Source organism: Strongylocentrotus purpuratus, unplaced genomic scaffold (assembly GCF_000002235.5).
Source record: "Strongylocentrotus purpuratus isolate Spur 01 unplaced genomic scaffold, Spur_5.0 spur5_scaffold_10, whole genome shotgun sequence".
Classification (NCBI taxonomy): Eukaryota; Metazoa; Echinodermata; class Echinoidea; order Camarodonta; family Strongylocentrotidae; genus Strongylocentrotus; species Strongylocentrotus purpuratus.
Genome location: NW_022145595.1, coordinates 20,763,335 through 20,776,750, shown reverse-complemented (window position 1 = coordinate 20,776,750; position 13,416 = coordinate 20,763,335). Strand labels below are relative to the sequence as shown.

General features: G+C 40.4%; 1 protein-coding gene across 1 annotated transcript; it reads left to right on the top strand.

The window, feature by feature from the left end:
- The first annotated feature begins 2,050 nt into the window (after positions 1–2,050).
- LOC105444562 (dual serine/threonine and tyrosine protein kinase-like) lies at positions 2,051–12,922 on the top strand. The gene is made up of 10 exons (XM_030979161.1): positions 2,051–2,488; positions 7,204–7,386; positions 7,784–7,960; positions 8,860–8,994; positions 9,383–9,445; positions 9,795–9,920; positions 10,387–10,527; positions 11,070–11,131; positions 11,415–11,585; positions 11,962–12,922. Exons 1-10 carry the CDS (start codon positions 2,051–2,053, stop codon positions 12,920–12,922), a joined length of 2,457 nt encoding a protein of 818 aa, XP_030835021.1.
- Positions 12,923–13,416: the final 494 nt, after the last annotated feature.

Sequence of the window (13,416 nt, the reverse complement as noted above, 5' to 3'; positions counted from 1 at the left end):
GATTTTCAGACAATGGAAATTCGGGAAGAGAATGGAAAAACAGGAAAATTCGTACGAAATAATCGATCGTACGAACCTTCGTGACCGTAGCTTTAACTTACTCAGCAGACTTTAACAGAATAGGCCACAAACTGCTAATTTGGAATAAAATTAATGTCATTAAATGTGATATTCACGCATGGTATAACTGTGTTTCCTTTATTCATAATTTCGATTTTTATCTGCATTTTCTATCTTCTTATTAAAAGATCTTTCATCAGATGAACTAGTATGCCTCTTAAATTTATTATACAGTGTTGGTCAAGATAATACTTGTAGTATTTAATAATTCGTGTTGAATCGAGATGGCTTTAAAGGCTTTGATTGATACTTGTAGAATATGTTTTCTGTCCGACCGGGCGATCCCATTCTTTCCATATGATTGCCTACAGGAACCGATTGATCCCTGTATTAGAGAATTCTGAAGTTAATGGGTTAAAAAGTATCCTTTGGAATTAAAAAAGAAAAACAAAAACTTATAAATTTAAAGCTCAGACACGGCGGACAGACGTTTTGGGAAGAGCCACTATAGGGCTCCAGAGAGAAAGAGAGATAGAGCAAGGGAAATTATAGGAAGGAAAGAAGAACAAGAGAGAAAGAATGAGAGAAAGAGAATGGCGTTAGAAAGAGGAGGAGAGATTTGATAAAAAGGTAGCATGAGAGAGAGAGAGACACAGAGAGAGAGAGAGAGAGAGAGAATGAAAGAGATGGATAGAAAGGCAAATGGAGAAGAGAGAAATATAGAAGAGAGGGAGCGGGCAGACATAGAGAGACAGAGTCAGAGATAAACATTGAGAACATTAAGGAGAGACAAATTGGGGTAAAGTGTGGTAAATGGAAAAATATGAACAGAAAGATGGATGATCATAGACCGAAAAAGAGAATAGAGAGGAAATATTTAAAACAAAGAACAATACCATGAACTTGCGAAAAATCATTGCTATTTCTTTTATAGCACTCCCATTGTAAAAAAAAAATGTACGAAATTTTCACACACGTGAACGTTTTGATTTAACAACAAGCACAACTCGCTAGCTCAATAACAAATACAATTTTGTAGTCAGTTGGTTAAAACAAGGAGTTGGTACAACTCTCCTAACTCTTTAAAATTGACCGCATATATCCACAGAGCTTACATAAAGTAGTGATAGTACTGCATGAATTTAAGAAAGATCCTGATTAATACATAACTTTCATTGGCACATATCCAGTATATTCATATCCGTGGGTTTTTACAAATTAATTTTGTACACAAATAGCGACCCCTGTCTTGAATACATTATGACGCATGACTATTGATTGTTGCGTAAGTCCAAACCTCCAATATATTGCGCGTAGGCCATTGTTGCGTCAAGAGCTCTGCGCATTTACACACATATGAATATTCATATAACTGGCCTATCCTTGTGCGCGATTGGTCGAAAGTTTATGTCATGGTGATCGCGCATGCGCATAATGTAGTAAGCTAGCTTCGCATCAACAAACGCTCATTCTTATCTTATCTCTTCGATTGGGAGCAAGCTCATTGCAAATTTCGGAGATTTTACGAGGATTTCCACAAATTCCACGCCTGCAAGTGTCTGAGAAATCTAATTCATCTGTATACTAGCGTCTGTCTGTCGGAAACCTTAATATTTGTTCAGGTAAACGATTATCAGGATAATTTCAAACATGAAATATGTTTAATTTGATTACATTTTCTGTTGAAACTTGAAGTCCTTGCACAATCAAAGTCTGCAGAATGTATATCCTTTGTAGTCATTTACAATTTCAAACACTCGAAACTAATGCTAGACATTCAAACACCCTTAGCATATTGTATCTTTAAAACTTCCATAATCACAGTAATCATTATAATTTATATTTGATTTCAGAAGTTGGGAACTTCGGTTATCATTCCAGGGAATAACTGAGCGAGATTCCTGCTCTGAGCGGGAGATTCAAATACCCAGACTTTAGAACAATCCTTACTCACAGAGACTCACATTTTTGAGCTTGTGGATGTACCAAAATGTCTACCATGGAGATTTCAGTTAATCTCACTCAAAAGATCGAGGCTGATATCCTTACTCCAAACGGAGACTGGCAAACTCAGAATGGACTCAACACAGAGACTCTCACTCACAAGCCTGTGGACGAGCAGACTCAGTTTGATATGGATCCAGGTGTGGTCCCCATTCAGCTCAAGACTGAGCCCCCTACTCAAGGCGGAGACTGCCAAGCTCAGACTGGACTCAACACAGAAACTCTCACTTATGAGCCTGTGGAAGAACATACTCAGTCTGATACGGTCCCAACGGAGGATCGCACTCAGAAGACCGAGGCTGAACCCCCGACTCCACGTGGAGATGCAGAAATTCAGACTCCGGAGAAAGCGTCATTGATTGACGCCCCAACCCAATCCGGAGACACTGAGTTTCAGACTCAAGATCGCATGGAAAAGCAGAATGTACGTTGCTTCTGAATTTTGTCTTTTCCGATGTGACATGAATAAGAAGAGTGGAAGGAGTTATCTTAGTCCAAGAGAAAGAGAGGGGGCACGAGAGAGAAGTAAAGGAACACAACCAAACAAATTAAATAACTAACAATGTAGCAGATAATATGGCAAATGAGTTGGAAGTGTTGAATCTTTATTTTATGCTCAGACTAGGAAAACTTTGTCTTTGCCGTTGAGTACCATATATAATAACAAAAAGATATTCAATTGCCATTGCCCGTACACTGGATTCCATGTTGGGACAATTTCATACTTCCAGGGCTCAAATTAATTTTTTGTCCACGGGGGCTCTTCCAAAAAAAAAAGAGCCCCGTGAGCCTTCTCACGGGGACTCTTTTAGTGCTGACGGGGGCTCTTATTTTAATACAAATTTCCATTGAATTGGTACCCATGAAACTCCTAAATTCCTTGGTATTTTATCATTATCATTTATTTAAGTCGGCATTTTTCCTCTTAGAAATTTACCTGTTACATAGCTGTATAATTTTATCCCCATGATCAGTGGCGGATTCAGGGTGGGGGGGGGGGGGGGGGGGGAAAAAAGAAGGAAAACAAATGGGGGGATCATTTATTTATTTATTGTTGAAAAAAGTGTTCCTTTCCCACTTGTATCACAGAGAAACAACAGTTTAAGTTAAGTCTAACGTTAACGTTAATTTGTCGTTAAAATGTAGAGTACAGCCCTTGGCCTTAGGTCTAATTTAGGCCGTAACTGTTACTGTTTGAAAATCTAAAGTAAAATTAGACGGTTTTCATGGTTATATATAGACTAGGTAATTGAGGAAAAAAAAAGTTTACCCGTCACTGAGACCAGGTCGATAAATCTTCTAGATCCATTATTAGGGTCTAACGTTTGTAGATATAAGGTAGATGCAGGCGCGGATCCAGCGGGAGTGAGCGGGCCTTGCCCCCCCCCCCCCCTTCCGCAAAAGAGAGAGAGAGAGAGAGAGAGAGAGAGAGAGAGAAGGAAAAGAAGGGAAAGGGAAAGAGGAGAGAAGGGAAAGAAAGAAGAGGAAGAAGAAAGAAAAGGGGGAAGAAGGAGATCGGGGGGGGGAGGGGCGGGGGGCGAAAGGGCCTTGCCTCCCAGGCTGTTGCCTCCCCCCAATAAAACAAAATAAGAGAGAAGGAAGGAAGGAAATGGAAAGAAAAAAGGAAAAGAGGAGATAAAGGGAAGGAAAATTGACGAAGAAGTAAAGAAAAGAAGGCGGATATCAGTTGCAATTTTCCCGCCAACATGTTTCGGATGGGGGTGGGGCAAAATGCCTTTGCCTCCCCCCGCCCCCGCTAAAAAAAAAGAGAGAGAAGGAAGGAAAAGGGTAAAGGGAGAGCTAAAAGGGACCAAAAAAGAGGAAGAAGAAAAAAAAGGTGAAAAGAATTTCGATGCGGTGTTCGAATAGAATTCTGTGAGATGATGATATACTTTATCATAGCCTGATGTGACGAAGTATCTCTATCCAGATATCTGTTGATAGTATTATAAAATATAGAAGTCTGATATGACCTTCTGCTCGTAACCGACAAGTCACCGCATTAAAATTAAATTGCAAATAGTGTTCAACAACACGATGGTGGATGAAACTTTCTAATATTCGAAGATATATGACCCTCAGACCATATTGTTTCATTATTTTTTATTCAATCAATCTACGTCAAAGAATTGATTTATCATCGCTCTTCAATTTATTATTTCACCTTTGGATGTACTTTCATTCTTATGCATCACGAAAGAACACTGAATTGGATTCTGCAATGTTTGTTTTGATTAATTTCCTCCCCTTCTCTTCTCCCTGTTTAATACTGATAACATTTTCAATTTTTCTTAATCAAGGCAAAATATTATTTTCATATTTCTTTATTCAAGACAGGAGAGAGAGAGAGAGAGAATATGTTAAGTGAGAATTATCAAGTACAACTATGAATTGCATCCTTTTCAATATTATTCAATTCGCTGAAAATATTCAGAATATGAATACGATAAATCCACATAATTCACCAACGCTGTTCAACGCATCCAACGCTCCAACCATATAGCCCATATGCCAATGCACCATAATATTATTTATCAAATATGAAAAGATTTTTAAATGGAATTTGAAGAAAATTCAAATTTACAATGCACTGACAGGCATCAGTTGAAATCATGAATTCTCTGTGACTGGCTTAGCACTAGTTTCTGAGGGACCGGTCACTGAAGAGGAGATAAAGGGAAGGAAAATTGAGGAAGAAGTAAAGAAAAGAAGGGGGATATCAGTTGCAATTTTCCCGCCAACAAGTTGCGGATCGGGATGGGAGTGGGCGAAAGGCCTTTGCCTCCCCCCACCCCCGCTAAAAAAAAAAGAGAGAAGGAAGGAAGGAAAAGGAAAAAGGAGAGCTAAAAGGGACCAAACAAGAGAAAGAAGAAAAAAAAAGTTGAAAAGAAGGGAGATAGACCAATTGCGGTTAATCCCGCCAGCAACGTGTGGAGAAGGGTGGGGCCGAAAGGTCCTTGCCTCCCCCCCCCCCCCCCAGCAAACCTAGAAGAGAGAGAAGGAAGGGAAGGGCCTGAAGGGAAAGAAAAAAGGTAGGGAGATCAGTTGCCAACAAATTGTAAATCAGGGGGGGGGGGGGAACACTGGCGTACTGATTGGGGAGGAGGGGGGGGGGGAAATCAAATTCAAACGTGGTTTATTTCTAATTCCATAACGGTGGTTTACACATAATGCTGAAATTACATAATTTTCCGAGATTTTTAGTATTATACTTTGTTATGCGTTTTATTGTAAAATGACAAATTCCTAAATTTACAGCCAGGCAAGAAATATGCTTCTTGAGATGCCAAGGGGCCTACACGTCAGGGCCCGCGGAACGGCGGTGATCGGGAGCCTTGAGGTCCCTCCCCCCCCCCCCCCTCCACTTTTTTTGAAATAGAGAGAGAAAAAAAAATGGAAAGAAAGAGAGCTAGAAAGAAAAAATAGTTTACTGCCAGTGTCACAACAAAATAAGATATTAACCGTAATTAAACACCTAAAACCCCTGAGCTTCCGGGGCTCTGGCCCTGGACCCAACCGAGGGCCCTAAGGCGGGCCCCTTGATACTCATCTGACCGTAATTTAGTGCCTAAAACTCTAGTCCAGCCTCTGTACCGTTTTCGTTTAGCGCACCCAATCAGCTGATAAAATAACACACCCTCAACGTTGAAGGTGAAGGGGGGGGGGGGAGTAAATGAATTCAGACGAGGATTATTTACGAGAACGGTACAACGAAACGTCTTATTTCTCTAATAATTTAATGGAACGTCAAAGCTTCCGCATATCGCGCTCGAAGGGGAACTGAATTCAGACGATGTTTAAGAGTCGAGAACGGGCAACGAATCGCCTTCTTTCTCTCATGATTTAATGAAACGTCAAAGCTTCCGCGCTTCGCACAGAAGGGGGTTCACTGAATTCAGACAAGGATTAAGAGTCGAGAATGGTAATACAAATCGTCTTCTTTCTATAATACTTTAATAAAACGTCAAAGCTTCCGCGCTTCGCGCAAGAGGGGGGGGGGGTAAACTGACTTCAGACGAGGATTATTTTCGAGAACGGGCAACGAATCGCCTTCTTTCACTAATGATTTGATGAAACGTCAAAGCTTTGGCGCTTTACAGAGGAGGGAGTGGGAAAATCGCCCCTCCCTGCACACCCCCCCCCCCATTACGTCAATGCTGGTCAACATTACGTTCCAATATTTGGCTCGCATATTTCAAATTTGACCCCCCCCCCCCCCCCCTAAGAAATCCTGGACCCGCGCCTGCCCTTGATGACATTCTCTCCATTTCTTCCCGTTCTAACATAATGTCCTCCTCATTATTCGGAGCAACCTTATTTACATTCTTTCTTTACTTTACTCTTTACCATTATTATCCTTCCGAAACACAGGGGCGGATCTAGCTATTTGCTTAGGGTTGGGGGGGGGTAACCCAAATACGATGTGGAGCATCGTCCACGAGCCGCATAGCGGCGAGGCGATTTTTGTTGTTGCTATTTTGAACACTCGTGAATGATGTTTTCCAGGCATCTACTGACATCTACTACTACTGTGTAGGTCTGGACACATGATAGCATTTTTCTATGCACATCACATTTTCACTTGGCAGCCCAAGGGGGATCGGGGGGTTAAACCCCCTAAACCGCCAAGATCCGCCTCTGCAAAATCTTTGCTGATCTTCTTCTCAATATTGGTCGAGTTACATTATTTGCTGGTCTTTTAGAACAACCAGATTTCAGAGGATTCACACTTTTCATAACGAAAAACTTCTCCATGTTTCAGTCCTTGCGCGATCGTCTCCAGCTCTGCGAGCTTCCGTTGTTTGTATCGGTAATACCAAGAAGTTACCTCATAGAGATGGGAGAGAAAGCGCCATCTAAGTTCCATTTCATTGGTTTAAGGTTTGAAAATTGATACTCAATATTGTGTTAAAGTGATATAAGAAAAGATATCCTTTATTTTATAATTCCACGGGGGCGATTTTTAATTTTGCTATCGCCCCCGTGGGCAACCTGACGGGGGCAATTATGGAGCTCACGGGGGCGAATCGCTTATCACCCCCGTGTATTTTGAGCGCTGCATACTTCACAGATCACCTTTTTTCAAATCAATAGTTTTATTAACTTATATCAATCGACTTTTACGATACCATATAACAGCATTCTAATAACTTGCTGCAAGTAGTCAGCGCAATCAGCAGGGTGTCAGCTGATACCTCCCCCGAAGTTCTGGCTATGATTCTTCTGGAACGCTGGCAGGAGAAGGAGGCAGAGACCCAGCGCCTGAGAGAAGATCTCATGAGCACTGATGAGGAGAAGACCACAGCACAGGCCCAAGTTAAGGTATACTTGATTAAGATCATCTCAATCGAATTCCACAAATGTATAGTTTAATTTGTTGAACTTTACATCTTCATGAAATTAAAATCTTCGTAAGCATTACAGCCACAAGGAGGAAACAGCAATAATGATAAAAAAACTAACAAAATCATGATTATCTCTTTTTCTAGATAAAATGATAAGTAATGAATTGACCACGCCCAAAGTAATTGAAACTGCAATGTTTCAAACACATTTTCTACCCCATTTCAATTCTTACTTTTTATGACTTCTAGCAATATATTGTTGTTTTTAATATGACTTTGGCTATTTTTTCTCAATAAAATACCTGGTCGGTTTTCATATATTATATGCCATATTTTTCTTTGAATTCCATTTCCTGACACATCTCTCCCTTCAGAACTTGATCACCGCGGCTTGTTCCATCTCTGAGGCAACGGAGGACTCCACCCCAAAAGATGTGGCTGAGAAGCTCCTCGAGGCCCGACAGGTTCTCGACGTTCGGCGTTCCGAGACCACTGCAACTTGGAGAGAGAGATTTAGGACCATGAAAAACAAAATGGACCTCCAGATCAGGGTAATACATGATTTTTTTTTATGTGTGATATTTGTAAGATTTTTAAAGCAAAAACAATATGGTGCATCTGAAATATAACGGTATTTTTAATATATTTGCTTTCCTTTTATGGAGGCAATTTTTTTTTTAAATTTATATAACACATGATAAGTAAAAAGCTTACAAAAGTCTGATATGACATTTTACTATGCCAAACATTCAATGACGTCATTATAATTATAAACATTTTAATCTTAGTTTACAACATCTTTCTTAAAACTTTTCTATCACCCTCGTTTTTATTCTTTTCTTTTTTTAAATATCAAACTCTGTTCATAATTAAACGTGGTCGTAATTAGTATTTAGTTATATTTACATTTAATAATAATATTTCTTATGAAATTTATCTTTATCACCCCCCCCCCCCACACCTCAACCTTCACAGCCCCTTCGTTTCACTGTATCTCTCTGCTGACCATAAACCATAAATTCTTTTTGGCATGGTCTTCTTTTAGTCATGTCATTTCTTATGCCTCATCTTTTTCATCTCCTATCTTCTTTATTATATTTTCTTCATTCTTTTTCAAAATCATCCTGAACATCTTCTCTTTTTTTAAATTTTGTTGTTCTTGTGCTATTCTATTTCTCAACATCTCCCTTCTCTAAGTCTCTCTCTCTCTCTCTCTCTCCCTCCCTCCCTCCTTCCCCCTCTCTCTCGCTCTCTCTCATCCTTTCATTTCTCTTCATCTCCCTCATTCTACCATATGCACTGTCTACTTTTCCTATTTTTCATTTCCTCTTACCTATGTTCTCATTCCCCTCTCTATCCTTCTCTCCCTCTTCATTTTCCTTCTCCCCATCTCCTCCTCCTCCTCCTCCTCCTCCTCCTCCTCCTCCTCCTCCTCTTCCTCCACCTTTAGACCTTGGCCGATCCAATCAAACTGATCACAGATAGCATGGATGCTATCCAGTCCCCAAACGTCCTGGCCGAGAACCTCAGACAAGCTTGGGACCAGGTCCAGGCTCAGAATGACGAACTTGAACTAGATTTGATGGTAAGGCTATCTCAATTTTCAATTCAGGTCAATTTTACTCTTTGCACATCCGATAATCAGAGAACAAATAAACCTGAATTACAAATTAAAGTGAAAATATACAGAAAATCGACAATAATAAAAAGTATAAAACGAAATTGCGATTTCCAACACAACAATTTATAGTGCAAGTCATAAATAAAAATTAAAAAAACATAACCAACAAATTTATTGAACAAACCGTCGCTAAAATTCTTAATGATTAAATTGAGAGTGTACAGTCGACATTGAGTTTACTTATCATTAATTGTTTATAACGAAAGCTTATCCCTTCATCAGCAAAATGTTCACTGCCCCGCCCATCAAAGTGTCCCTGGGTGATAGTTTAATTGCTCTTTATCTATTTTAGACGGCTACTGATCGGGTCAAACAACTTGAGTCGAAATTGGAAGCTCAAGCACAGGACGTCAAGGTAAATTATATTCACATTTAATTGACAAACATTACAATGAAAACAAATTCTATACTCCTGTGAATAATGTTATTGGTACAGCTTCAATAATTTCGCAAACACATAGCAGTGCTTGAACACTTTATTTTCTCACAAATTTATTAATGAAGACATAAACTACAAAAGTTTTGTGAAATTCGTGAAGGTTCCAGATTCGCGAAAGCTTCATGTCACGAAATAACAAATCGCAACACTAATCGCGTTAGCATAATACAAAATATAAATTTATTCTTGAAATATAAATTCACTTTCATAATTAGCAACGGTCATTTTGAAATAGTATCATCAGCCTTAATTTTGTCCTTATCAGTGCCTCGCCACCGATGCCGGCGTCTGCCTCGCACCCGATATCAACCTCTCCGATGTCGTCGTCGAGCTCAGGTGGTCTTTCGACGACCTCCAGAAGGAGATCGCGGCAAAAGAAGAGCAGATCGAGGTAATAAAGCAGAAAATAATTTGAACATTTAGAAAGTTCAGCAAACTTATTTCTTTTAACCAACAGTTGTGTAAATGATGATAAGGTCTACGCCTACAATATGATGATAGCGAATAACATAATACTACACGTATCATCAAAATAGAACCTGATATCAATGATGACCTATATAAAAAGTAAGTGAGTGGAAAATAAAAGACGAGGGGAATTGGAAGATAAAGAGAATTTAGAAAACATACAGTGATGAGGAGGAAATCGGAGACGACAGAGATGTACATAGTAGAGGAAAGGGCAGACGTTTATATATAAAATTGCGTAGAATGTATTTTTTTTATCAATATCAAATATAAAAATGCAACCTCACAAGTCATCTAATTCAAAACCCAGTAGAATCCAAAATAAAAGACAAGGAGGATCCATAATAGCAAATCGGCAAATTTAGACTGATTCTCTTGAAACCTTATAGGATCTTCTGCTCAAGCTGAAGGCTCTGACGTCATCCCTGGAGGACCTCCAACCCCTACTTGCTGCCGAGCCCAAGAAAGGCAAGAAGAGGAGCAAGAAACTACGCCTGAGATGGTGGAAGAGGGCGCCTGAACAACAAGAGGTAAGGGACCCCCCTCCCCCCCCCCCCCCCGCAGTCCTCATCAGTCATAATGATAATGAGTAACAAATTGAAATACTTCAATAGTTATAGGTGATTTAATCTGGCGTGGTAGTTCGATATAAAACATGAAAACTGCCAAAATAATTAGGCAGTTGCCAAAGTTATGAACTTGAATTAAAAACATGAATTTTATCACATATAAACACTTACTACAAAGAAATAGCCGAATCATCTACGTTGCGTTCTATTATACCAAATAATTAATTAATTAAAAATAACTCATTATAAAGTAATCACGATGTTCTGTACAAAGAGTTCAAGGATTAAAGATAATCATTTTGATTGGGAGTTTTTATATGTTTGGATTAATCTTTTTTCGGATCGAAATCGTAAGCATATAGGTTTAATACAGGTTATGATCTCTAACAAATATACCAACGAGTTTTTCTTCTGAAACTGGATTAGTTCTAAGTAGACAATTTGTTTGAGATAAATGTTTTGATCATTTAATTGTGATTTGTCATTTTCTTATCATGTGACAGGAGTCCAACAGTTATCTTGAGAAGTTGCAGGAAGGTCTCATCAAACAGAAAACCACCATGAGGTAAGTTTATTTTTTGTGAGTTCAGATTGATTTTATCTTGTTTTAGATACAGTATGGGGAACAATAATATATTAGCATAATCATAATTATGATAACCATTGTTTCAAGTTCTTTTCCCATTTCGTTCAATGCAATATTTCTATTTTACATCCTCTCTCTCTCTCTCTCTCTCTCTCTCTCTCTCTTTCTTGCTCTCTTATTTCATTTCCTCTCCTTGAACCCGGCCTTTTTCATTTTCCAATCTCCCTTAAAACTCACACTTTCACCACTCCTTTGTCTACAGTCTTCTCGAGGCCAAGATGACCATCCTGGCTGATCAGATGAAGAAGGAGAAAGATTGTCTGGAAAGACAGAAGGCTTTAAGGGCTGAGCTCCAAAACGACGTCAAACTCCTGCAATTTGACAACCAGGAGAAAGAGACCCTAATTCAAAGTCTCCGGGACCTTGTCGACACGTAAGCCAATTCGATAATTATTTTATTTTATTAAAAAAACACCTCAGGAGTCTAGAATAAGTTGTATACATTTAAACATCTTCATAAGCTCTGTTAAATTTTCATTAATAATGTATCAAGTATGACCTCCCACTCAGAAAGGTATCTTTCAATAAAAAGCAAATTGCTGCAAATATATTGTAGGCAAGTGATTCCCATAGAGAAAATATGCCTTTATTTTTAAGAGAAATTACAAACTAAATTGTATTTCCGCCATAGCCAAAGTTGAAGATAAATGTCAAAAAGCAAACAAAGAAACAAACATTTCAAAGAGATTAATTTTCATCTTAATGGGAACAAAGTCAGTTTTATTTTTTCATTTTCTCTTACAATACAGCCTGCAGAAGAACTGCTTAAACAAGAACAGGGGTGCTGCTCGGTTCCAAGCGAGAAACGCGGCTGATCATGCGACCGTTGCCTCAATGCCAACCATCAAGTGCGAGGTCCTAGATATCAATGACATCCTGCCTTTCTCAGGATGCCATAAACCAGGTGACCTTAGCAACATGCCTGTCCTCGGCAAAGAAACCTACGGCAAGGTGTACCTTGGTCGCCATGGTGATGACTTTCGACCCATCGCCATCAAGCAGCCAGTGTTGCACTCGGACTACCGCAGGGACATGCTGCAGGAAGAGAAGCTGCTGATGAATGAAAGAGCTACGAAGGAGTCCATGGTGCAGCAATTGCTGTCAGGGTCTCCCTACTTCCCCAAGATGCTTGGGGTGGTTACCATCGGTGATGACCTCTGCACAGTGATGGATTTCATCGGCAACAAGAAGACTGGCAGGACGTACCCTCTCTACCGAGCCTTGACGCGCCGCTTCAAGTCCAACCCAAAGCTCGGCCTGATCAACATGCTTCAGGTATGTGAGGATATCATCAAAGGCATCATGGAGCTCCATCGGGAAGGATACCTGCATAATGACCTGAAATCAAACAACATCTTGCTGGAGAAGCGAAGCCAGCGCTGGCACGCCATCATCATCGACCTCGGATTGGCCAGTGCAATGGCTTACGCCAAACAGAGGCGATTCTCTGACAAGAGAAGGGCTGAGTACAGATCGGGAAAGATTTACACTTACATGGCCCCTGAAGTTGTCCTGTATGGAAAGCGCAACTCAGTGGCCTCTGACATCTACTCTTTCGGAGTCATCCTCGAGTCCATCGCTAGGAAGATCAAGATCAGCGAGGTGGCGGAACTGGCGGAGGACTGCACCGAGCAAGATCCACTCAAGAGGCCGCACAGCATGGAGGAAATCCTCCTCAAGATGGAAGCGATCAGTGCTTCCTACTACTGAAGAGGCTAGGGGCCGGGGATGAAGATGGGAGTAGGAGTGGCCGCGAGGCATCACTCATTTGCGAGGACGCTCGTAACACGTTCTGGATGGATCAAGAATAGTGCGAAAACCAAAGCTGTAAGGACCATCAAGAGACTGTCTTCCTATTGCAAGATGTGCCTTCACGCAACAACCCATCGTGGTTGTTAGATGGTCTTCCATCCCCGAAGCCCCTACTTCATCGGCCAACTGGGTCTGAATAGTGCGAAAACCAAAGCTGTAAGGACCATCAAGAGACTGTCTTCCTATTGCAAGATGTGCCTTCACGCAACAACCCATCGTGGTTGTTAGATGGTCTTCCATCCCCGAAGCCCCTACTTCATCGGCCAACTGGGTCTGAATAGTGCGAAAACCAAAGCTGTAAGGACCATCAAGAGACTGTCTTCCTATTGCAAGATGTGCCTTCACGCAACAACCCATCGTGGTTGTTAGATGGTCTTCCATCCCCGAAGCCC

Coding starts and splice junctions, on each gene's coding strand:
- LOC105444562 (XM_030979161.1), top strand. CDS start 2,051: ATGTCTACCATGGAGATTTCAGTTAATCTCACTCAAAAGATCGAGGCT. Junction 7,387..7,783: donor CAGCACAGGCCCAAGTTAAG/GTATACTTGATT, acceptor CTCTCCCTTCAG/AACTTGATCACCGCGGCTTG. Junction 10,528..11,069: donor GGGCGCCTGAACAACAAGAG/GTAAGGGACCCC, acceptor ATCATGTGACAG/GAGTCCAACAGTTATCTTGA.